This window comes from Lagenorhynchus albirostris, chromosome 5 (assembly GCF_949774975.1).
Source record: "Lagenorhynchus albirostris chromosome 5, mLagAlb1.1, whole genome shotgun sequence".
NCBI classification, from domain to species: domain Eukaryota; kingdom Metazoa; phylum Chordata; class Mammalia; order Artiodactyla; family Delphinidae; genus Lagenorhynchus; species Lagenorhynchus albirostris.
The window spans coordinates 78,546,507-78,572,564 of NC_083099.1; the positions used below are offsets into that span (position 1 = coordinate 78,546,507).

The 26,058-nt window shown below is 35.6% G+C and overlaps 1 protein-coding gene across 1 annotated transcript in view; it reads left to right on the forward strand.

Annotated features, from left to right (window-relative positions):
- The window catches only part of POLQ (DNA polymerase theta), a 113,995-nt gene that overhangs the window by 38,585 nt on the left and 49,352 nt on the right, over positions 1–26,058 (forward strand). Inside the window, exons 13-15 of the mRNA XM_060149319.1 lie at positions 9,729–9,922; positions 10,804–10,928; positions 12,221–12,464. Coding sequence (XP_060005302.1) covers positions 9,729–9,922; positions 10,804–10,928; positions 12,221–12,464 — 563 coding nt within the window. The remainder of the gene's footprint in view (positions 1–9,728; positions 9,923–10,803; positions 10,929–12,220; positions 12,465–26,058) is intronic.

Here is a 26,058-nt window from a genome sequence, read left to right on the forward strand (position 1 = left end):
GTGGCACCAGCCTGAGGTGCGCCGTGCTTTCTCCCGGGAAGTTGTCCCTGAATCCCGGGACCCTGTCAGTGGCGGGCTGCACAGGCTCCCCGGAAGGGAGGTGTGGATAGTGACCTGCGCTCGCACACAGGCTTCTTGGTGGCGGCAGCCGCAGCCTTAGCGTCTCTCATGCCCGTCTCTGGGGTCTGCGCTGCTAGCCACGGCTCGCGCCCGTCTCTGGAGCTCCTTTAAGCAGCGCTCTTAATCCCCTCTCCTCGCACACCAGGAAGCAAAGAGGGAAGAAAAAGTCTCTTGCCTCTTTGGCAGGTCCAGACTTTTCCCCGGACTCCCTCCCAGCTAGCCGTGGTGCAGTAACCCCTTCAGGCTGTGTTCACGCCGCCAGTCCTAGCCAAGCCCTAGCCTCAGCTCCCAGCCCCGCCTGCCCCGGCGGGTGAGCAGACAAGCCTCTCGGGCTAGTGAGTGCCAGTCGGCACCGATCCTCTGTACGGGAATCTCTCCGCTTTGCCCTCTGCACCCCTTTTGCTGTGCTCTCCTCCGTGGCTCCGAAGCTTCCCCACTCCACCACCCGCAGTCTCTGCCCCTGAAGGGGCTTCCTAGTGTGTGGAAACCTTTCCTCCTTCACAGCTCCCTCCCACTGGTGCAGGTCCCTTTCCTATTCTTTTGTCTCTGTTTATTCTTTTTTCTTTTGGCCTACCCAGGTACGTGGGGAGTTTCTTGCCTTTTGGGAGGTCTGAGGTCTTCTGCCAGCGTTCAGTGGGTGTTCGGTAGGAGTTGTTCCACGTGTAGTTGTATTTCTGATGTATCTGTTGGGAGGAAGGTGATCTCCGCGTCTTACTCTTCCGCCATCTTCCCCCTCTTCCCTCTATTGTAATGTTTTGAACTGAACCCAGAATATCCCCAATGTATGCCTGTGTAAGATGAATAAGTTCTGGGAATTTAATGTACAGCATAGTGATTTTAGCTAATAATACTGTATTGTATACTTGGAATTTGCTTACGGAGAGAATCTCACCACACACATGCACACAGTGGTAACTATGTGAGGTGATAGATGTGCTAATTAACTTGATTGTGGTAATCATTTCACAGTGAATACATATGTCAAATCAGTATATTGTACACCTTAAATATATGCAATTTCATTTGTCAATTATGCCTCAATAAAGTTGGGAAGGGGGAAAGAGCAAATGCATGTGTTTTGATAGGCAAGAGAGTGGGGGGTAAATTTGAAATTATAAGAATTAGGAAGGCTTATCAAGAAATGTATTTCAATAAAAACACTATATAGAGGTGAGCAGAGGAGAAATTTCTGGACAGGGCCTTCCCTCCGTCCCCCCTTCCAGTGAACATGTGTACTACGTGGGTGATAATGTGTTCAAAGTTCTGCGCCTGAGAATGTGTCTAAGAAGAATCTCAAAGCTGGTCTTACCAGTTATCTGGCATGGCCTTATAAATAAGTCTCATTTATTTCACATTGGTTATGATTATGGGCTCTAGAGTCAGACTAGAGTTGGGCTCCAGAGCCAGTTTCCTTCTATGAAAATTAGATTTAATGCAAGTTACTAAAATAATTGCTGATAAAACATGTGAGTGAGACTTCCGTAAAGCTCTGAAAAAAAATTATAATCTATATGGGAAAACAACTAGAAGGATACTGTTCACAGAGTATTTTGCAATTTTCTTTAATGTCTAATTTCACTTGACCAAAAGAGTAACTGGATTTATGAGACAGTGTATTGTGGGTATGGTTTACATAAGAGAGCCATGGTAAATTCTAATCAATAGACTCACACTCAAAAGACCATAACCCTATCTCAAAAAATTGCCAAGTTAATGTACATTTATTTTTTTAAATAAAACATTTAAGTTTGCATGTACTATTTTGTTTTTTGAATATTTAAAACATTTATGTGATTCAAAAGTCAGAACTATATAAAAAGGAATACCCAGTGAAGTCTGGCAGCTATATGTCAATGCTCTGCATGCCGTTTCCTCTTACCTTCATAGATAATTGTTTTCATTAGTTTCTGGTGTATGTCTTTTTCGTTGTATAAATATTAGCAAGTGCTAATAAATATTAGCAAGTGCTTAGATACAGTCTCACTTTACCTTTCTTATTCAGAGGATAGTATTCTATATACATTACTTTGTACCTCTTTTTCCCCTTTAACAATATATCTAATATATCTTGGAAATCACTCTTTGTCAGTTCATGGGATTTTTATTCTTTTTATATCTGTATAACCCCATTGTGTATGTGGATAATCCATTGTTTATTCAGTCAGTTCTCTGATGGATATTTGAGTTGTTCCCAGTATTTTGGTATGGCAAATGATGCTGCAGTGAGTAACTTTGGCATATATTATTGTTTAGTTTAGTTTTGATGGAGGTGTATCTTTGCAAAAGAATCCTAGAAGTATGATTGCTGGGTCAAGTGTAAAGACATAGGTGATTTTGGTTTTGCATTGCCCTCTATAGCGTTTATATCATTTTCCAGTTTTACCAGTGCTATATGAGAGTGGTTATTTTCCCACAATCTCATAAATAAAATTATATTGTCAAGCTTTTATATTTTTGAGTGTACTTTTAATTTACACTTTTTATTATGAATAAATTTGAACATTTTTTCTATATGTTTAAGGTAGTATTCTTTTATTTTCTATGAGTTGTCCATGTCTTTTGCACATTTTTCTATTGTATTTTTGGTCTTTTTCTTAAGTTTTAACAATTCTTTTACATATATTAGGGAGAGTAGTTCTTTGTGGTATAAATATTTTTCTCCTAGTTTTTCACTTGGCTTTTGACTTTGTTTATTGTGTGTTTTGTATAGCATTTAAAAAAAAATGTAGTTGAATTTTGAACTTTAGAATCAGTGAGAAATGCTTTTCTTGTTCTGAGATTATAAATTCTCTCACATTTTCTTCAAGTAATTATATGATTGTAGTCCCTCTCTTTTGCGCTCTATTCCATTTAGAGTTTATTCTAATATATGGTTCTTCAATTTTATCTTTTTTCATAATGGCTATCTGTAGTCACATCTTTATTTATTAAAAAGATTTGTTTACACACAGTGAAAAATTTTCTTCGGCTTTCATTTAACTTTTTTCTCCAATTTTTATGTACTAATTTGCATTTGTGTTTAGATGCATTTCTAATTTCCATTTGTTGTTGGGTATATTTCTATTTCATTTGTTGACCTGGCAACAGACCAATTTTACCAATATGTACACTACTACCTCTGTTTTAATTAAAAGCTTTTGTTGTATTATCTAGTAGGGTTAGTTTCATTGCTCTCCTTTTTTAGTGTTCATAGGTATTCTTGCTTACCTCCCTTTTCATATATCGCTTAGAATTAACTTGGTATTTTCATTGGTATTGTTAAATTTATACATTAACATGGAGGAGAACTGACTGACATCCTTTTTAATTTGATTGGTCTTATTTATGAAAAGAGATGTTTTTCTATTTCTTTGAGTCTACTTTGGGGCTTTCAGGAGTGTTCTGAAAATTTTCTCATAGGGAATTTGAGGTTTTTTTAAATAGCTGTGTTGCAATACAATTCACATAGTATATAATTTAAAGTGTACAAGTCAATGATTTTTAGTATGTTCACAGAGTTGTGCAGTCATCAACATCTAATTTCAGAACATTTTCATCACCTCAGAAAGAAACCCTGTACCCATTAGCAGTCACTCCCCATTTTCCTTCAACCTCCTCATCTTCCCCTACGCCTGAGCAACCACCAGTGTGATTTCTGTTTTTCTATAGACTTTCTATTCTATTCTTATTCATATAAATGGAATTATATAATATGTGGTCTTTTATGGCTGGTTTCTTTCACTTAGCATAATGTTTTCAAGGTTCATCCATGTTTTATCATGTATCAGTTCTTAAGTCCTTTATATTGCAGAATAATATTTCATTGTAGAGATGTACTACATCTTTATCCATTCATCAAAATGATGGACATTTGATATGTTTTTACTTTTTGACTATTATGAGTAATGCTGCTGTTAACATTCATATTCAAGTTTTCGTGGACATATGTTTTGGATTCTCTTAGGTATATTTCTAGAAGTAGAACTGCTGGATCATATGGTAACTCTAATTTTAACATTTTGAGGAGCTTCCAAAGTCCTAAAAAGCAGCTGCATAATTTTACATTACCATAAGCAATGTACAAGGGTTCACATTTCTCCACATCTCTCCAATGCTTGTTTTTATCTGTCTTTTTAAGTATATCCTTATGGGCTTGAAGTGCTATCTCATTATAGTTTGAATTTGTATTTCCCTAATGGGTAGTGACGTTGAACACCTTTCCATCTGTTTCTTGACCACATGAATATCTATCTTCCTTAGAAAAATATCTACTCAGATCCTTTGCCCATTTTTAAATTGGGTTATTTATCATTTTATTATTGAGTTGTAAGAGTTCTTTATATATTCTGGATACAAGTCTCTTATGAGATATATGATATGGAAATATTTTCTTGCATTCTGTGGGATGTCTTTTCAAGTTTTTGATTATGTCTTTTGAAGCACAAAGATTTTTAATTTTGATGACAATTAACAATGTTAAGTCTTCCAGTTAGTGTACATGGCTGTCTTCACATTTGTGTAGGTCTTTAATTTCTTTCAACAGTTTTTATAGTTTTCAGAGTACAAGTTTTATATGTCTTTTGTTAAACTTATTCTTAAACATTTTATTGTTTTTAATGCTATTGTAAATGGAATTCCTTTGTTAATTTTCTTTTCAGATTGTTTATTGAAATGTATGAACAATTTTTTAATATTTTGATCTTGTATGCTGCAGCCTGTTAAACTTGTTCATTAATTTTAATAGTATTTTGGTGGATTCCTTAGGATTTTCTATATACAAGTTCATATCATTTGCAAATAGAGGTAGTTTTGCTTCTTCCTTTCCACTATAGATGAATTTTATTTCTTTTTCTTGACCTGTATGGAATCTCTAGTTAAATACGAATAGAGATAGTGAGAGCAGACATCTTTGTCTTGTTCCTGATCTTAGAGGGAAAGTGTTCAGGCTTTCACCATCAAGTATGATGTTAGCTGTGGATTTTTTGCACATAGCCTTTATCAGGTTGAGGAATTTACCTTCTATTCCTAGATTGTTGAATTTTTTTAATCACAAAAAGGTGTTAGATTTTGTGACGTGCTTTTTCTGCATCTATTGAGATCATCATGGGATTTTTGTCCATTATTCTATTGATATTACATTATTTGATTTTCAGATATGATATTAATCTTGAATTTTCTGGGTAAATCTCACTTGATCATGTTGTATAGTACTATTTACATGTTGCTAGATTTGGTTTGCTGGTATTTTGTTGAGGATTGTTGCATCTACATTCTTAAGACACATTGGTCTGTAGTTCTTTACTCTCATGATGATTTTGTGTGGTTTTGAGGTAGTGAATGAATTAGGAAGTGTTCCTCTCTCTTTTTGGAAGAAATTGTGAAGGATTGCTGTTAATTATTTAAACATTTGGTAATAGATTTCACCAGTCAAGCCATTTGGGCTTAGACATTTCTTTGGAGTACATTTTTTGATTACTAATTCAGTCTCTATTCTTGTTTTAGGTCTATTTAGATTTTCTATTTTTTCTTGAATCAGTTTTGGTAGTTGGTATGTTTCCAGGAATTTGTCCATTTCATCTAGGTTATCTAGTTTGTTGGTATTCAATTGTTCATAGTATTTTTTTATGATTCTTTTTATTTCTATAAGGCAGTAGTAGTGTCCCCTCTTCCATTCCTGATTTTAGTAATTTGAGTATTCTCTCTTTTTCTTGATCAATCTAGCTAAAGGTTTCAGTATTGTTTCAAAGAACTGTTAACAATACTTAAATAAGGAAGCCTGTCTTAGCAGCTTATGTAAGCAAACAAGAACTTAAGCCTTAGTCAATGCACTTGAATCCAAGAAAGTGAAACTTGAGAACAACCAATCACAAAAAGCCAACTAGGTTCTCCCAAATAAGGCAACTGCTGAAGCTATAACCAGTCCTGTAATTGCTTTGATTTTCTTCAGCATCTTCTCTTTAAAAACTTTGCCCCTAGCTCCTGTCATTAGAGGACTCCTAACTGCCTTTGGTTTGGCACTGCCCAATTCTAATTGGTGCGTGCTCAAATAAACTCTTGAAAATTTTAATGTGTTTCAGTTTACCTTTTAACAGAACCTATTTTGGGTAGGTTGATTTTCTCTATTATTTTTTACTCTCTGTTTCATTAATTTCTGCTCTTTATAGTTTTTTTTTTTTTTCCTTCTTGCTTTGGCTTTCCTTTGCCCTTCAATTTGCAGTGTCTTAAGGTGGAAGATTAGGATATTGATTTTAGATCTTTATTCTTTTTTAGTATAGGCATTTATAACTATAAATTTCTTTCAAAGCACTACTTTCACTGTATCCCATAAATTTTGGTATTTTATGTTTTCATTTTTTATCTTCATCTGTTTCAAGGTAGTTTTTAATTTCAATTGTGATTTCTTCTCTGACCCATTGTTATTTAGTAGCATCTTGTTTAATTTCTACATTGTGAATTTCCAAAATTTTTTAAAATTTATTTTTAATTTCATTCCATTGTCAGAAAACATATTTCACATGATTTCAATCCTTTTACATTTATTGAGGCTTGTTTTATTGCCTAGTAGATGGTCTGTCCTGGAAAATGTTCTATGTGGCCTCAAGAAAAATGTGCATTCTGCTGTTGCTGGTTGAAGTTCTACAGATGTCTGTTAGGTCTAGTTGATTTACTGTAATCGTTTTCACCTTCTATTTCCTGTTGATCTTCTTAGTTCTTCTTTCCACTGTTGAAAGTGAGGGTATTTAAATCTTCAACTCTTATTTTTGAATTGTCTGTTTCTTCATTTCTGTCAAGTTTTGTTCATGTGTTTCAGAACCCTGTATGTATTTACAGTTGTTATGTTTGTTTGTTGGATGGGTCCTGTTGTCATAAAATATTCCTCTTCTGTGAACTTTTTTTTAGAAGTCTATTTTATCTGATATTAGTCTAGTTACTCTGGCTTTGTTATAGTTGTGGCTTGCATATTTTCACTTCCTTTTACTTTTGACCTGTTGTATTTTTGAATCTGTAATGTGTCTCTTATAGACAGCATATAGTTGGATTCTGGTTTTTTTCTTATCCAATCTGTCGATCTCTGTCTTTGATAGATTATTTAGTCCATTTGCATTTCATGTTACTATTGATGTAGTTGGATTTACATCTTCCACATTTTGTCTGTTTTCTATATATCTCACGTCTTCTTTTGTTCTCTTGTACTTTTACTGATTTCTTTTGAATTAAGCAAAACTTTCTAGTATAACATTTAAATTTCTTTACTTTTTCTCTATATTTTTTGAAGTTATTTTCCCAGTAATTACTCAAGGGGTTAGCATATACAGCTTAAAATTTATACTTACTTAATCCCATTGAGATATAGAAACATTATTCTTGTATAGCTGTATTCCTATTCCTTTTTTTTTTTCTCTTTGGTGCTATTAGTGTTATACATGTTACATCTAATCTACATGTGTTACAAACCCAACAATACATTGTTATAATTGTTATTTTATACAATTTTATGTCTTTAAAGAAGCTGAGAGTAGAAAGGAGAGCAAATGTATACACATAAAATTTGTTATATTTACATTTTTATTTAAGATTTGTGCTTCCCTTTTTTTGTTTCTATGGATTTAGTTACTCTCTCTTGTTATTTCCTACTTCAATATAGCTTTGCTCCCATCTGCCTCCTTTGGGCTGTTATTGTCAAACATTTTGTATTTTTATATGTTTTATACATACTGTTTTGTACAGTTGCTTTTTAAAGTCAGTCAAGAGAAGAAAAGAGGGGAAATATGCAATAATACTGTCTTTACAAGTACCCATGCAATTACCTTTGTTGGCACTCCTTGTTTTTCTGTGTGGAATTAATATACTGTTTTGGGTCACTCTCTTTCAACCAGAAGAACTTTTCTTTAGTAGTTCTTGTAGGCAGATCTGCTAGCAACAAATTTTGTGTTTATCTGGGAATGTCTTTGTTATGCCTTTATTTTATAAAGTTAGTTTTCCTTTATATAAGATTCTTTGTTGACTTTTCTTTTCTTTCAGCAGTTTGAACACATTGTTTCACAGCATTCTGTCCTCCATTGTTTTTTTTCTTTTTTTGCAGTATGCGGGCCTCTCACTGTTGTGGCCTCTCCTGTTGCGGAACACAGGCTCTGGACGCGCAGGTTCAGCGGCCATGGCTCATGGGCCCAGCCGCTCTGTGGCATGTGGGATCCTCCCGGACTGGGGCACGAACCCATGTCCCCTGCATCGGCAGGTGGACTCTCAACCACTGTGCCACCAGGGAAGCCCTGTCCTCCATTGTTTTTGATGAGAAGTCGGCTCTTAATTTTTTTTGGTTTCCCTTGTATATGATGCATTGTTTTTCTTTTGCTGCTTTCATGATTTTCACTTGGTATTTTACATTTTGACTCTGATGCATCAGGGTGTGGGTCTTTTTGAGCTTTCCTAGTTGGAGTTCACTTTTAGTCTCTGGCATATGTAAAGTTTTCCGTTGAATTTGGAAAGGTTTTAGCCATAATTTCTTCAAATGTTCTTTCTGTTCCTTTCTGTCTTCTTCTGGTACTCTCATTATGCATGTGTTGGTACACTTTAATGCTTCCCACATTTCTCTGAGGCTCTGTTCATTTTTTTTTTCCTTTTTTCTCACCTCTCAGATTACATAATCTTGATGGATCTATCTTCATGTTTGCTGATTCTTTATTCTGCCAGCTTGCATCTACTGTTGAGCTCTATAGTTAATAGTTCATTTCAGTTGTATTTTTTAACTCTAGAATTTCCATTTGGCTCTTTTTTTTAATCATTTCTCTTTATTCATATTCCCTACTTGATGAGACATTGTCATCATACTTTCCTTTACATTATTAAGCATGTTTTTTTTGTTGTTGCTGTTCTTTGACCATACTTTTAATGTCTCTTTGAAGTCTTTGCAGATATTTCTGACATCTGGAACCCCTCAAAGGTGTTTCTTTTGCCTGCTTTTTCCCCTGTGTTTGGGACACATGTTTCTGTTTCTTTGAATGTCTCATTGTTTTTTTTCGTTGTTGTTGAATACTGGACACTTCAGATAATAAATATATTATAGCAATTGTGAATATTGATTCCTCTTTCCCCTCCCTGTATTTTCTCAGAAGTCATACAAAATACTTAAGATTGTATTTAACATCAGAATACCGAGATTAAAAGTGTCTATGATTAAAGTCCTTGGATTCTGTAAAATCCAGCTTGTGTGCTTAGTGGTCTCTTCTTTTCTCTTGTCAGTGAGTTGTTTGTGATTAAATGAAGTTTCCATATAAGTGAGGCATTATCATATTTAGAAATTTTTCCAAATACTGAAGACTTTGTTTGTTTGTTTGTTTTTTCGGTACGCGGGCCTCTCACTGTTGTGGCCTCTCCCGTTGCGGAGCACAGGCTCCGGACACGCAGACTCAGCGGCCATGGCTCATGGGCCCAGCCGCTCCGCGGCATGTGGGATCTTCCCAGACCAGGGCACAAACCTGTGTCCCCTACATCGGCAGGTGGACTCTCAACCACTGCGCCACCAGGGAAGCCCATGAGGCCTTTGTTTTTAACATGAAGTATACGTTTACGATTTTGTCCCTTTTGTAATGCAATAGTTTTAGGTAATGAATGATGCTTCTTCCCTTTAGGTTACACCTGTGTTTGAGGATTGGACTACTATTGATTGGTATCGATTTTTCTGTTTATGGGAGAAGTTGCCAGCTTCTATGAAACGGGTGGCAGAGCTAGTGGGAGTTGAAGAAGGGTTCTTGGCTCGCTGTGTGAAAGGAAAAGTAGCAGCCAGAACTGAGAAACAGCACCGACAAATGGCCATCCATAAAAGGTAAATATCAAGGAGCCTGGACTATCCAGTTTTTAACACAGTATTGGATATACAGTAGATGTTCAGTTTATTGTAATCACTTTCATTGTCATTAAAATAAAAGTTTTGGCTGAATATAGTAAAAATTTTCAACTTCTTGTATTTACTGAATTTATTGATATTTTAGTTTCTTCTTTGTAGCTTATAAGAAGCCACTATATATCAAGACTTTTTAAAGTAGAACTCTTAATTACTTTCTTCCCTTAAAGAAGATATGATCAGAATTGCCAACTTAGTGTGGCTCCATTTGAGGATATGGTTTATATCATCCTTTGAATTGATTTGTTACCAGTAGGGAAGAGCCAATTAAAAGATTCAGGTGGGGAAATTGTACAGGCTTTAGCCTCTTTGAAATATAATAAAATTATTTTTCTTAAAGCATTAGTCTCATATTATTTACATCATAGTCAAGTGTAAATTTTGTAAGGATTATATACTTGGCTTATTTGTGGCACAATTGCCTTTCACATCAAAACTTCTTTATAACCAAATTTTGATTGAAATATGATTAGGTGATATAATTGTGTATCAAGTGTTCTTTAAAATTTTTGTGCCATCATATTTCTTGAACCCAGTCTCATTTCTTAAAATTAGTTAGCATTATTGAAATATGAACAAAATCTTTTTGTTATACAGATATTAGTTTTTTGCTATAGTACTAACGTATGTTAGAATTTACGAACATTGAGCTCTTTGTCCACTAATCCTATATCCTATTAGGAGTCTTCTCACCTTCTCACCCTCTTACCTTTTTTGGTTCTTTCTTGTTTCTCAACATACATTGTACTTTCATAGTAGACATAAATGACCTCTTACCATACTTTTGGTAATTTACTTTCTAGGTTTTTTACCAGTCTTGTGCTATTAGATTTAATCAGTGAAGTTCCCTTAAAGGAAATTAATCAGAAATATGGATGCAGTCGTGGACAGATTCAATCGTTACAACAGTCGGCTGCTGTTTATGCAGGTCAGTTAAACAAGTGTTCCCACATTTATTTAAGACTCTGTGGTTTGAGGTCAAGTTAAGATTACTTTTTTTCAAATTCCATTTTACTGTAGGTTTCTCTAAAAGTGAGGGGATCATGTTAAGCCATAATTTTATATAGTTCCTGTCATCATCAAAACACCCAAAACTATGACTCCTGTGGGCTCAGTTACCCTGCTACAGAAGACTGGCAGCTGGCTGAGTGTCTGGATCTTGGTCCCCTTCCATTCCGTAGCAACCTGCTGACCATCGCTCTTCTTTGTTTTTCTGTCTTTTTTTTTTTTGGTGGGGGAGCATATTGTAAGAAGAAACAGACACAGTTCTCACTGGTCTTCATTTTTTCATCAAGTTATTGATTAATACTTGTTATTGTGGAAGATGGCAAGTGGAGAGGGCTTTCTGGACTTCTGTCTCATTGTTTTAAATATCTGTTCTCTAAGGAAATACTGGTCTTTCTTAATAAAATTAAACTCTTATCTTCTAAGCTAGGCAAACAAGGGAAGTTCTAGGTCTGATTTTACCAAGAAATCCTTAAGCCCTTAGGAGGGAAATCCTGGGCTGCTGGAGAGTGTGTTTACATGTGTAAGAAGTTTCCTTGTGAAATTGTGTGCATGAGAGATTACCGAGGGAAAGATGCCAGGAGAGGGTAGTAAGAAGGGAGAGACTTACCCTTCAACTCACTGGCATCAAAGATCTCAGATTACCTCTAGGGTTAATGTTCTTGTAGGGAAGTGATTTTCTTAATGACTTGAGACTTGGCTACTCTGGCCTCTTTATTTCAAGAGGGTATAGCTATCAAGCTGGGCAACCTTTTTTTTTTTTTTTTATGAAATTATCAATGGGACTTTCACTCTTTGTAAATAATCCTCTCAGCACTTGACAATTTAAATTAGCTCTCTTGTTTTCCTCTAGGTGAAAAGAGTTCTTTACCTGTTTTAAGAGTTCTTTCTTCTTTAAAGAAAGTAAGGAAAAAAATAGAGAGAGAGAGGCAAACTAGTGAGGGCTTTTTGTTTGTTTTGTGTTTATGTGCTCTGCCTCAATTTTTTCAAATGCAAGTTCATGATTAAGAAAAAATGAGATGATATTTAATGTGTCTAGCCAATTAGCTAGGCCCTTAAAGATGTCTGCTCTCCTATTATTTTATACCTTGGGCCTGTTAAACTTTATAATTCTGCAGAAAGAATAACAGCAGTGAAATAAAAATACATCTCAAGAAACGGAGAATTGGTCTAGAAAGAATTTTTAATTCAATAAATATTATATGAATATTCTAGGGATGATTACAGTGTTTTCCAACCGCCTGGGCTGGCACAACATGGAACTACTACTGTCCCAGTTTCAGAAGCGTCTTACATTTGGCATCCAGAGGGAGCTGTGTGACCTGGTCCGGGTATCCTTACTTAATGCACAGAGAGCCAGATTCCTCTATGCTTCTGGCTTTCTTACTGTGGCCGATCTTGCCAGAGCAGATGTTGCTGACGTGGAAAGTGTTCTGAAAAATGCTGTGCCTTTTAAAAGGTAAGAAAAAAACCCTTGTCTACATATGTTATTAAATGAAAACAGGTCAATTTGTAAATAATAGATAATATACTAAAATATTTTTCCCTTAGATAATATCGTGCCATATTTGGTATAAGTGGAAGAAAATGTGGCTCCTTTTCCCCTTGAGGATTACTTTTTTCTTTTTTTGTATGTTTAAAATATATTTTATGACTTTAAAGACACTTCTAAATGTATCATAACTCTCTCCTAGAAAGTTTGAGTAAAGTTAAGTTACCAATGTTTCTGCTTTGATGGATTTTAGTTCTCAGTATATATCCAGGACTCATCTTAGATTTTCTTCAGGCAAGAAAACTTTAAAATATACTCTTCTTGAATATTCTTTGGAATACTAGTCCCTCAAAAACAGTTTATGAGAAGAGGACTTCTTGATGTGTGTGTGTGTGTGTGTGTGTGTGTGTGTGTGTGTGTGTGTGTAAGTGTGTAACGAATTCATTGAATGGGCTGGACTCAGCATATTATCAAGGAATAGCTTAATTATTTTCTCAACCACTATTCTTTGAACTCACTGTTATATGGAATCTTAGCTAGATTCTATAGCTGTTTAGGCAGTTTCAAGTATTAACAGTTTTATTTTCAGGTTTTAAAAATTTGTCCTAAATTAGAGCATTAATCTCATTTCCAGTTCAGTGCTTCTTTCCTCTTTGGTTTGACACATGCTCTGAAACTTGAAACATGTGTGAAGGGATGGGAGCATAGTCAAAGAAAGGGCCTCACTGCGCAGCGCCATCTCACATCATGGGCTCTACTCCGTGTACTTCGGCAGCAACGGCAGGTGTGATTCCTACTAGTGGGCCCTAGTACAGCATGCACTACAGCCAGCATAGCTATAGCTGTATAGCTACCTCTACCTAGATTTTGAAGGATGAAATTGCTTGGAGTCTTAAGCATATGCAACCCAAGCAGAGAATGTGGAGCTGTGGGGGCAGGGTCATCTCCTGTGACCCCAGATTGGCAGATCCATTGGTGGGAGATTTTGTCACTTTGGGGTGTGCCTCTGGCTGAAACCTACATAGAGTATGCTTTAAAACCTACTTGTAAAGGTGTTGATCTCCTCTGGAGCCTGTGATTTTCACAGAATCTTTGGATATATTCATAGTTGCTTAGAAATATGTAATAAAAGACCTGAGGTGAAAAAATTCAGATGTGGGAGTATCTCTGTGGTAACAGCATACCACATATCATACTTAACCCTTCCAGGGAGTCATCTGAAGTCAGTACACATTTTTAAAAATTTAATTGGAAAAAATTTGTAAACATATTTTGGAATCTCTTCTGTGTGATTCTAAAGCTATTATTGCCATGACTATGATTCTTCTGAAAGCCCAGAACCTTCACTGATCAAAATTAATGAAACATAGTAATATGAGAAATCAACATTATCTGCCTCCTCATGTGACATACTGAGAAAGACACAACATTACTCCTGGAATATTTTTATCAAAAATGTCTAATGTAAATTTAACTGTAGAGAAACATCAGACAAACCTAAATTGAGAGACATTCTACAAAATAATTGGCCAGCACTTTTCAAAAATATCAAGGTCACGGAAACAAAGACTGAGGAGCTGATTCCAATTAAAGCAAGCTAAAGAGACATGACAACTAAATGTACCACCTTACTCTAGATTGGATTAGAAAAAGGACATACTTGGAACAATTGGTAAATTTTGAGTAAGGTGTGTAGATTAGATACAGTATTGTATTAATGTTAATTTTCTGAATAGAAACTGATGTATTTGGAGACTGGCCACCCTTTCAGTGCCCGGTACGTAAAAGCCAGAAAACCCATCCAACATTCAGATTGTCTCAAATAGCTTGCCATTACCAACAATCTGTAATGAATTACCTTGTGCATATGTATTTTCATATTGTTGGTGATGTTTCTTCAGAGTAAATTCCTAGATGTGAGATTTCAGAAGGTAAGTGCATATATATAGATTTATTAGATTCCAAATTGCTCTGCAGAAGTGTCTAGCCAAGTTACACTCTCACTAGTCTATTACCCCTCAGCTCACCAGTAGAATCCATTGTTGGATGTTGTTAAAAAACAAAATTCAGCTGAGTAAATTTGAAGATCCAACTAGCTTTATTAGGTGATTCATGAATTGCAGCATCCAATCTAGGAACTAGAAGGGGTTTTACTAAAAGATGGAAGGTTTTTGTAGGAAGAAGGATAGGGCAAAGGAGCTATTAGCAAAATAAAAGAAAGGATTATTTTTATACCAGGGCAGCTTTTTGGGGGTAAAAGGGAAAGGCAAGGGGGTTTTATCATGCAGATTGTATCTTGGGGGTGGGTGGGGAGGGAGGATGGACAGATTACCTCTTGGTGCTGACCAGGAAATTCTAGACTGGTTGATTAAGATTACATTTCTGGTGAAGGTCAAAACTGCAATTAGGTTAGGTATTAAATCTAGGTTTGGTATCATGGGCTTTAGCCATTTGGGGCCTGTGGCTTTTCTCTTTAACAGTTCCCTCCTTTTCATCATACTCTCAGCCTGAGAGATGTGATCAAAATTTAAGGCATTAGCTTCGCTCTCAACTACTGCTCTGCAGCTTTGTTGATCTTTGTTGTGCTATCCATAGGTCATGACGTCTTTGATGAACTCCTGTGATATTCACAGGCCATGACTTCAGGTTTGTTACCAAGTCCAAGCTTGTTCTGCTGCACAACAGACCAATAAATCAGGAGATGAGGTGTTGAGGCAAGGAATAGCGACTTTATTTGGAAAGCTGGGCATCCGAGAAGATGGCAGACTAGAGTCCTAGAGTACCATCTTATCTGGGTCTGGATGCTAGTTTCTTTTATAGAACAGAGATGGGGAGGAGGTGAGGAAGTAAAGTAAAAAGGCTCTAAGTCTTGCAAAATATCTTCTGGTTTGGCCAGCGTCTGAGAGGAGATGTGTTAATTTCTTCTTTCTTGCAGCCATTCACGGGCGGGCAGGGGCAGGGTGTTTCCCTGTGAGCTGAATGAAGGCACTTTGGTTTAACATTGAGGCAGAGGGGCAGGGTTCCCCAAGGGACGCCACTATGTATGCTTATAGCTATAAAGAGCATCCTTTTAGTGATTATAGTCACAAAAGCAACAGGAAGCAAAGGTTAAGTAAAAGAAACAGATCCAACATGGAGTCAGATTTTGTTCTTCCCTGTTACAGGTTCACAATTTTTAAGGTGGCTGTTCTCCTCATTTCTTTTCTGATGTTCCACTCAGGGAGATCACTTCTCTGCTGGTCAGTGGCTGTGAACATGCATTTAAAACTTTTGAGAGAATCCAATGTGCTGATGTTTATGACAGCTATAAATAGGATAACTCCCAGTATTTGGGGTGTGCTTCAGAGCCATAGTCCCCAAGACCCAAACCAGTCAAAGACACTGTTGAAGGAGTCACCCTTTTAAGCCAAGTGGCTTACTCAGTGATCTTACATAATTAAGTTTCAGCTTCACCAGAAGTGTCAATCCAGGTACAACAGATGGTATTGGTCATAGCACAGACACTTCCCTGCTCAGCTAAAAGATTATCAAGGGCTATCTTATTATCAAGAGCAACTGTGACCAGAGAGTCTAAGTATTTTTGTTGGGCAATTAGTGCCCTAGCAATGGAATCTGCAATGTTCTCTAAGAGTTGAGGAAAGGTTCCTGATTATATTCTTCTTTGTTTTAACTCCTAATCAGGGAAGTAGACCCTGCCAAAGGAAGCAGTTCTTGAATCATGAATCCTCCTGTTAGACCTTTTCTAGAACAGTTAGGGGCACAGTTAGATAACCTAAGACGCCTAGTACAGTTGTGTGCCAGCCATATGGGCATTCATATGGGCCCAAGGAGAATGATAACCACCACAGACAAAGACAAGACCTGTCGGGATGCAAACCATTCCTGTTAAGGAATACTGATAAAAGATTTATTCACAGGGACTGCTGCATTTACCTTTTCAAGCCAGGAGTCAGTCAGGTTTTTAGTGCATGTGGAAAGAGAATCTCCCATCCTAAAATAGAGTTATCCTAAATACTGAAGCTTATCCCTTCTTAGTAATGGCCTGGGAGATACAGATGAGGGTGTTATCTTTCCAGGCCAATGCCAGAGTGAAATTAAGAAAGAAAAGGAGAAAGGGTTTCATGTTTAACTAAAGCAAGAAGACTTGAATCTGGTGTCTTGGGTGAAAGCAGTAGACATCAATATCAGTGACTTTTCTTACTCATCATTTTGATTCAGGGGTCTCCAGTGTTGTGTAGGACCAGATGTCAGGTGGTCGTCCTTAGCTGTGAGACATGTACCCAAGGCTCAATGCTTTCCATAATTTGCATCAGTGTCAGTGGTCAGGAGCACTTGGTAAGCTCCCTTCTGACTGGGCTCAAAGGCTGCCTTTGTTCTTAGTGATGTCAAATCAGAAGGGTGGGAGAAAATTGGAAATATTAATTTGGTGAGTTGTAGCCAGATATTTAAGGACACTAGAAGAATTCAGGATCCAGTCCAGTTTACAGGTATGTAATAAAACCTCAAAGACAATTAACAGGACTAGAATCTAATACTATCTACAAAGGTGCAAAGATAATTTTTCTCTCTTTAATTACCCCTATATTTTTTTTAACCAAAGATAATCATAGTAAAACTAATTTGTTTGCATTAAACTTGGCCTGATTATTTATATAAGTACAGCAAGAATAATGATTGACCATATAAGTCCTTTTTTAAGACTGCTTTGCTGAAACCTTGTAAGCAAGGTACCTGGTTGATTTTGTTTTGAAGCAGTTCTTTGAAGCTATCTGGTCATATCTGAGTCTGTGCACACCTTTCTCAAATATGACATTCCAGTCAAAGCCTTGGTAATATAGCCAGTGTTTCTAATTGTATCCTGTTATAAGGAGAACAGATTGTTATTGAACTTATGCAAGCAAATAAATTGTTAAGAGAGTAAGAATATTCACTGAGAGTTCCTGAATTCTGGAGGGATCAGGTGGGGAGAAAATGTTTCATCTTTGTTCACAAAGGTATACTTTACCAAATTGTTGTTAAGTCATAGATAGCTTAAGAAAAGGTCTCCTTAAATCTGGAAGAACAGAAACATTAGAGTATCCTCCTCAGGTCATGTAGTCCTATGTAATTAATACTTTTTCTGCTTGAATACAGTTTTTCAAGGGCCCAGAGGGAGGAAGCCTAAGGCCTTTAGGGACACAAATAGTTGTTCTTACATATACTGTGGTGGGTGAAGGAATGGGAAAACAGAAAAATGAGATTTGTCAGGGAGCCAGGAAGAACCATGAGGCCATCTTGGTTTTCCCACAGCTCCAGCTGTTTGTTTAATTTACAGCCATTGTTTACCCATCTTAGTTTCTCTGATTCAGGAGCAGACTGTCGTCTGTTATAAGGACATCAGGTCTGGCAGTAAGCGGGTCATTTTTGGAGAAGTAGAACGAATCTCATCAACACTTGCCACAATCTTTATATAGATTCTGTTGCCTTTACATGAAAGTCAGCTAGGTCATTTCCCTGTTACTCAGGTTCAATATTTTTAGTGTGAGCCTCAATTTTGATGAGTAATTTTAGAAAGTAAGTGAATAGCAGTAAAAGGATTGTTTACTTGTTACCCATTTCTGATTGGGGTCCCAGAGGATGTCATACACCATTTTAAGATAATGACTAGAATTATAAGTTAGGATTATACCAGGATATATCAAGTTTCTAGGAATTTCACACAATTTCTAGAACACTTACACACCTAATCAAGTACAACATAAAGAAGGCTTAATGTTACTTCTTGTTTGGTAATGCTTCCGATGTTATTTAATATATCAAATAAGCCTAACATCTTTTGAAATGTTCCAGGGGCCTCTGAAAAATTTCAAAGTTAGTTTGTGGTCAAAAGACATCATTCAGAATTTGATTTGGGGAAGTTTGTCAAAGATATCAAATGGTTTGGACACTTGACTAAATAGGATCACAGGTCCATATGAAACAATACTCGATTGTCTATTTAGCAGATGAAGGAAAATTAAGTTCTAGTTTTATATAAGTACACTATTGATATTAAAACTTAATTTTTAAAATGCTTATAATAAGTCAGTTTTAGCCAGCTTGATTACACAAGGTAAAATCTTTTCTCTCTTCAGTGAAGAGAGAAAAGATTTTTGTATGCCTTTAGTTTACCCTTTATAACCAGAAGCTCTAGTTCAGACAAAATTACTCTCATTTCCCTTAACAAAATGCATCTTCATTCCTCATGCCTTTTCTTTTCGTTGTTTTTTTAAAAAAATAATTAATTAATTATTTTTTGGCTGCGTTGGGTCTTTGTTGCTGCACGCGGGCTTTCTCTAGTTGCGGTGTGCAGGCTTCTCATTGCGGTGGCTTCTCTTGTTGCGGAGCACGGGCTCTAGGGCTGCGGGCTTCAGTAGTTGTGGCTCATGGACTCTTGAGCACAGGCTCAGTAGTTATGGCACATGGGCTTAATTGCTCTGTGGCATGTGGGATCTTCCTGGACCAGGGCTCGAACCTGTGTCCCCTGCATTAGCAGGCAGATTCTTAACCACTGTGCCGCCAGGGAAGTCTCTCATGCCTTTTCTAGCCAAAAGCATATCGTGCTTTTCTTGCATATGGAGATGTTTCCTTTGTTGTTTCTTGTAGCTTTAATTACATATATTAGAATTTTTAATCTTTTGAAAACCTTAATTTCTGGCTAAAATTTAGGAACTAAACAGTTGTGGACTCTTACACTAGCATTCCGAAGCTTGGCAAAATTATAAGTAATCTTTGTAACTTCTAGAAACATGTGCTTTCTCATAGAAACTTTCTTAGCATGGCACTGTTGACTGAAAAAAAAAAAAGCGCAATGTGAGAGTTGTGAGTTAAGTTTTATTTGGGGCAAAATGAGAACTATAGCCCAGGAGACAGCATTTCAGGTAGCTCTGAGAAGCCGCTCCAAAGAGGTAGCGGGGAAGGTCAGTGTTATATGACTTTAGTGAAGGGGGGTACGAGCAGCCAAGCACACATTTTGGCAGAGGCTTGCTGCTAGTCATGAGGAGCAGGCGTCACTGTTAATGATTTTAGTGCTTTTCTAGATATGAGGAATGTAAGAATTGGGCTCATAAAATCTCCTGAAAATATCTATCTGAAGACCTTTTCTGCCAGTTTTTCCCAGAGCATGAAGTGCCTCATTCCTGATCTCCACCCTGAACTCCTTTCAGGGGGTGTTGAAGGTCAGCAGCTGCAGCAGCTCATGATTTAATCCTTGTAGAGGTAGATGGCAAGTGCCAATAGTTGGCAGCACCAAACATGCTTACTAATAATCCCAAATTTTATCTTTAGTTTTTAAACAATAGAAAGCCAAAAGTAGATAAAGCTGTGTTCAGTAATTAATCTTTCACCTATTTTATCTTATTTGGAATGATCTAAATGTTCAATAAATTTCCATTACTTAACCTAAGCTTAGCAAAACTTTAGGGTTTCAGGCTAAAGATTTGGAAAACTTATTTCAAAAGTTCACCTAGAAAATCTTTTTATTCTACTTTTATTTATTTAATTTACTTGCTCTAAACAATTATATTTAGGTTACTAATGAAAATTTCATCATACCAAGTTATTTTTCTTGCTGACAAATTTGTTAGCTTAGGTAGAATAAAAATATAATTAATGCTGACAACTATTAAGACTTGTCTGTTTTAATTAAAGCGACAAACTTAAACTAGCTTTTACTTCCTAAAGATTATCTTGGATAACTTGATCTTGAAAAGCATTTGAGTTAGCTATATTCCTTAGAACTTTGGAGTAGCCAATCCTTACAAGCTTGTCTTTAAACCAAAAAAAAAAAAAAAAAAAAAAAATACAGCTCTTATTGTACATCAACTATATTTCAAAAAAAAAAAAGATTACACTTCTGATGAAGGTTTAAATTGTATTTAGGTTATGTATTAAATCTAGGCTTGGTATCATGGGCTTTAGCACAAGTGATGCCATTTGGAGCCTCTGGTTTTTCTCTTTGACAAAAAGGTTTTCATTTTTACTAGTTGGATAGATGAGAAGTTGTATCTCAGTATGGTTTTAATGTGCATTTCTCTAAATGTGCGTGATGGTGAATATTTTTTCTTATTTTCAGGATTATTTAAAGAAATATATCTTTGTGAATTATCTGGTTATGTCTTTTCCTTATGTTTCTACTAGATTTTGGTTTTTACCCTCTCCTTTTTAAAGAGTCTTAGAATCTTTTCTTTTTAAAACTGATTAGGGTTCTTAGCCATTTGTTTCACATGTATATTTCATACATTTTTCTCAAAAACTTATCAATTGTCTTTTGACTTTATTGCATTGTTTTCACCATGCAAAATTTTTATTTTTCTTTTCATTTATTTTTTAGCAATCTTTTTTTTTTTTGCTTCTAAATTGTCATAGTTAGAAAGGTTTTTCATATATTGAGGTTAAAGAGGAATTCACACGTTTTCTTCTAGTATTTGTAAGTTTGCATTTGGATTCCTGATTCATTTAGAATTTAATTTTGTGTATGGTGTTAAGTCTGGATCCAATTTTATTTCTCAATGGTTCCCATTTATAAAAAAGTTTATCTTTGTCCCAGTGATTTGAGATGCCACCATCATATATTAAATATCCATATGTAATTAAGTCTATTTCTGGACTTTCTATTCTATTTGCTATTCTTTCTGTCAGTTAATGAGCCAGTACCATGCTTCTAATTATAAGGGCTTTATAGTGTGTTTTAATGTCTGGTAGAGTAAATTCTACCTTATGTTTTTTCAGTATTTTCTTGGCTATTCTTGCATGTTTGCCCATATGAAACTTAAAGTGCTTTTTGATATTGTATTAGAATTCGATTGAAATTTAATAGAACTGAAATCTTTATAATGTTGAGTGAACCTACCCAAGGATAGGTAATATCTTTGCATTGGATCTAGTCTTGTTGATTTTTCAGGAGTTTTAAAATATTTTCCTCATACAGGTTTTCAGGAGTTTTAGTTTTCCTCATACAAATTTTGTACATTTCTTGTTAAATTTATTCCTGTTTAATCATTATCCTGTTTTTAATTAGTGGCTCTCTTCTATGTCTTCTACATGGTTATTATTTGAATATGTAAAGGCTATTGAGTTTTATATTTTTTTATCGTGCTATTTTCTGAATACTTTTGTTTAAATTACTTTTATCATTGATTCTCAAGGATTTTCCAGATATATTGTCGTATCATTTGCAAATAGAATTATTTTACTTTTTCCCTAACAATTCTTGTGCATCTAACTGATTTATTTGGTCTAATTGAATTAGCTAATAGCTCTAATAGGTAGTGGTAGTAGACAGTAGTAATAGAGATAGTGGACATTTTTGCTTTGTTTGTGATCCTAGTGGAAATGCCTCTGCTACTCTAGTAAGATACTGACTTCAGGACTATGGGATGTGTGTGTGTGTGTGTAATCATTTTAAGAAAATGTCCATTAATTGCAATTTTCTCGTATATTTTTTATCAGGAATGGGTTTTAAATTTTGTTAAAGGCTTTTTCAGTATCTATGGGGATAGTCATAGGTTTCTCCCCCTTTACATCTCTTAGCATGTTATATTAATAGATTTCCTATATTGAATCAGTTTTATGTTCCAGAATAAATTTCACTTGGTTGTGTTATATTATTTTTTTACATGATGTTGGATTCTATCTGCTAATATTTAATATAGTATACTTTTGCATTGTTATCCATAAATAATATTAGTCTACAGTTTTTGTATGTGTATTTTGCACTGTCTTTACTCAAGTTTTCATATCAGACTTTCTTCATGAAAAACAAAAAGGAAGATTTTCCCTTATTTTCAGTACTTTGGGACTGGTTAAAGGTTTGATATGATTACCCTATGAAACAGTCTTGGATGGTGCCTTTTTATGGGGTTAATTCTCTGATCACCTTCTCTATTTTATTTTTTCAGAACTTAATCTCTTTAAGCTTTCTATGTCTAGTGGGGTCAATTTTGGTAGCCTTTCTTTCCCAACGAAATTATCTATTTCATCTGGATTTTCAAATATATTTTCATAGCGATCTATAAATTAGTCTGTTAGGAATTTTAAATATTTCTTCTATTTCATTGGCTATGCCTCTTTTTTGATTTATTATTTTGTAATTTTCTGCTTTCTGTTTTCTTTTTGATCAGATTAACTAGTAGTCTATTTTGTAAATTTTAAAAAATCAAGTATTTTGTTTTACTAGTTAGGTCTATTAAAAAAACCTACCTCATTAAATCCTATTTTTTGAATTTTATTACTACCTACTGCTTTCTTTTGTTTTACTTTGTCATACTTTTTCTAGTTCTTTTTGTTGAACTAGGAGTTTAATTGGTTGACATTCATATTTTTATTGATAAAATACTGTGTGTTTTTATTTTAATACTATGAATTTAGTACTGTGAATTTTCCTGTGGTCTCTTATTTTAAATGTACCATAGATTCTGATATTTAGGGCTTTCGTTATTTTTTTTAGGAATTATGGAATTTGCATGTTTTCCCTTTTTTGCCTGGGTAGAAGTTCTTTTTTGTTGTTAATAATTTTTAGTTTATTGCATTGCAATATAAGCATGTTGTTTATAACATTTCTACTTTATGGAATTCACTGGCAATTTCTTTGTTTCCTAATATATGATCAATACAAACTAGATAGTTGTATTCTCTATTATAAAAGTAAAATGTTTGAGATATTTTCACAAAATCTACCTTTTTGATTATGTTAATTAAGTCTTATTCATTCCTATTTATTCCTCCCTGCCAGTACTTCATCTGTCTTTTAATAAGAATGGTTTATTAAAGTCTACTAATTGTTAGTACACTTCTCTCTTTGTCTCCTTGTATCTCTTACAGTGTTTGCTTCACAAATGTGGTTGCTTGTTATTTAGAGTGTAAATGTTCATAGTAAATATGACTGATTGATAGTTATCTTTGTTGTGCTTTTGGTTTTGAGCATTAAATTATACCCTTCTTGGAATATCCCTCACTGCTTTCTTCTTGTTTCCCTTTGCCTGGGAATTCCTTTGCCCATTCCTTTATTTTTAGCCTTTTTGAATTACTTTGTTTTAGGTATGCTTTTTTGTACCACATTGAGTTGTAGTTGTGTTTTGCTTTCTGAAACAAATTGAAGATCTTTTTAATAGATGATTTAATCCCATTCACATTTATCAATATGAATAACATGTTTGGTTTCAATTCTCTCAAATTATTTTATAATTATGTGTATTATGTGATATTTGCTGTTTCTTTCTCCACCCAAGGGTATTCTTTGGTATTTTATTTTTAAATTTAGAAAGGTGTATATTTGTGTTTTAATGGGTGCTTTTGTACTTTTTATTATATGGTTTGTCAAGATTTTAATTGTACCCTGTAATTCCTACCTATTGCCGGAACAACAGTCACTGACATTGAGCTTACTTTAACTTTCTTTTTCCCTCTCCCTTTTTCAAAGTGCATTCTTTCTACTTTATCTCAATATAAAACTTGCATACATTAATTTTCCACCTTTGCCTCCACCCTTGTGGGGGGGTAGGGTTGGAAGACTAATATAATCTACATTTTTAGTTATTCAGATTCTTACCATCGTTCTTATTTCTGAAGTATCCCTTCCTCTCTTGAGTGGATGAAACTTATCCTCTAGTAGCTTTAGGTTCCTTGAGGAGGGCTTATATAATATAGAATTCTTCAAGTTCTTGTGTGTTTCAGACAGATTTTCCATAACCTTAATATTTGAAGCACACCTTGGCTGGATAGAAATCCTTGGTCTATACTTTCTTTTATTGAGTTTTTTGAAAATGTTGTTTCTTTGCTTTGTATGCTGTTTTCGAGAATTCTTACGGGAGTGTGATTCTTTTGCCCTTCCAAATATGTAGGCCTTGAGAGTTCTTTTCTTTTCTTTCCTTTTAACATTTATTTGTTTATTTATTTATTTTTGGCTGCATTGGGTCTTCGTTGCTGTGTGTGGGCTTTCTCTAGTTGTGGTGAGCAGGGGCTACTCTTCATTGGGGTGCACAGGCTTCTCATTGCAGTGGCTTCTCTTGTTGCGGAGCACAGGCTCTAGGGTGCGTGGGCTTCAGTAGTTGTGGCACATGGGCTCAGTAGTTGTGGCTCGCGGGCTCTAGAGCACAGGCTCAGTAGTTGTGGTGCACAGGCTTAGTTGCTCCACGGCATGTGGGATCTTCCCAGACCAGGGCTCGAACCCGTGTTCCCTGCATTGACAGGCAGATTCTTAACCACTGCACCACCAAGGAAGTCCCGAGATATATTTTCTATATCTTTGAAGTTCAATAGTTTTACTAGGCATTTTAGTTAACTCTTGCTATGGAAGAAATTACTTAAGAACTTAGTGTCTTAAAAGCAACTAGTAAATATATATTTACTCAAAGTTTTTGCAAGTCATGAATGTGGGAGTACCTTTCCTCGTAGTTCTGGTTTGAGCTCCTCAGGAGGTTGTAGTTAAGTTGTTGGCCAGAACTGTAGTCATCTGAAGGGCTGACTTAGATCTGCTTTAAAGATGCCTCACACACATGCTGGCAGGTTGGTGTTCATTTCTCTACGTGAACTTCTCCATAGAGCTGCTTGAGATCCTTTTGCCATGATGGTTGGCTTCCCCCAGAGTGAGTGACCCAAAAGAGAGCAAAATGGAGACTGCAATGTCTTTTATGACCTAGCCTCAGTTTTTAGTTGTTTTGGGTGAGAGGCTAAATTGGTCCCTGTTATTTTATCTTGGTTGTAAACAAAAGTTTCCCAGCTTCCATAATTTTTATGCCTCATCCTGTTTATCTTCTCTTCATGGTACTTCAGTTACGTATGTTTGACCTTTTAGGGTGTAGAATCTATTATTTTACTATGAAGAGCACTGATATTTTGTCAGTCAGCTTGGCTAAGCTCAAACTTTTCCTGTTGTAGGCAATAGCTCAAATCTCTGTTCAGTTGTTTAGACTTTCACCTAGCTGCTTGGAGTCTCTCCACACTTGCATAGTTTTGAGGTCAGCCAGATATTTGGGCAGAATTTGTATGAAAAATATGGGGTTCTCCTTCTCTGGGTCTCTCAATTCTGAACTTTCTCTCTTCATTTTGAATCTCTTGTAGTTACTCTGAACTGTCTTTCAAATTCTGTCAATAAACTCCAGGTTTCCATTTAAAGACTCTGTCTTAGTGAGGCCTTCCCTAATGATGCTATTTAAAAACTGCAGAACCACCTATCCCTTTCTGGTGCTTCATTTTTTTAACATCTTTATTGGAGTATAATTGCTTTACAATGGTGTGTTAGTTTCTGCTTTATAACAAAGTGAATCAGCTATACATATACATATATCCCTATATCTCCTCCCTCTTGCATCTCCCTCCCATCCTCCCTTTCCCACCCCTCTAGGTGGTCACAATTGTGCTTCAATTTTTTACACAGCTCTTATCTATCACCAGTTGACACAGAATGCATTTTAACATTTGTTTACTTTCTGATTTCCCCAACTATAATGTAAGCGCTATGAGAGTAGATACATTTCCCTCTTGTTCAGTGCTATTTCTTCAGTTCCTAGAAAAGCTCAGATTGATGCTTAATAAATACTTGTAT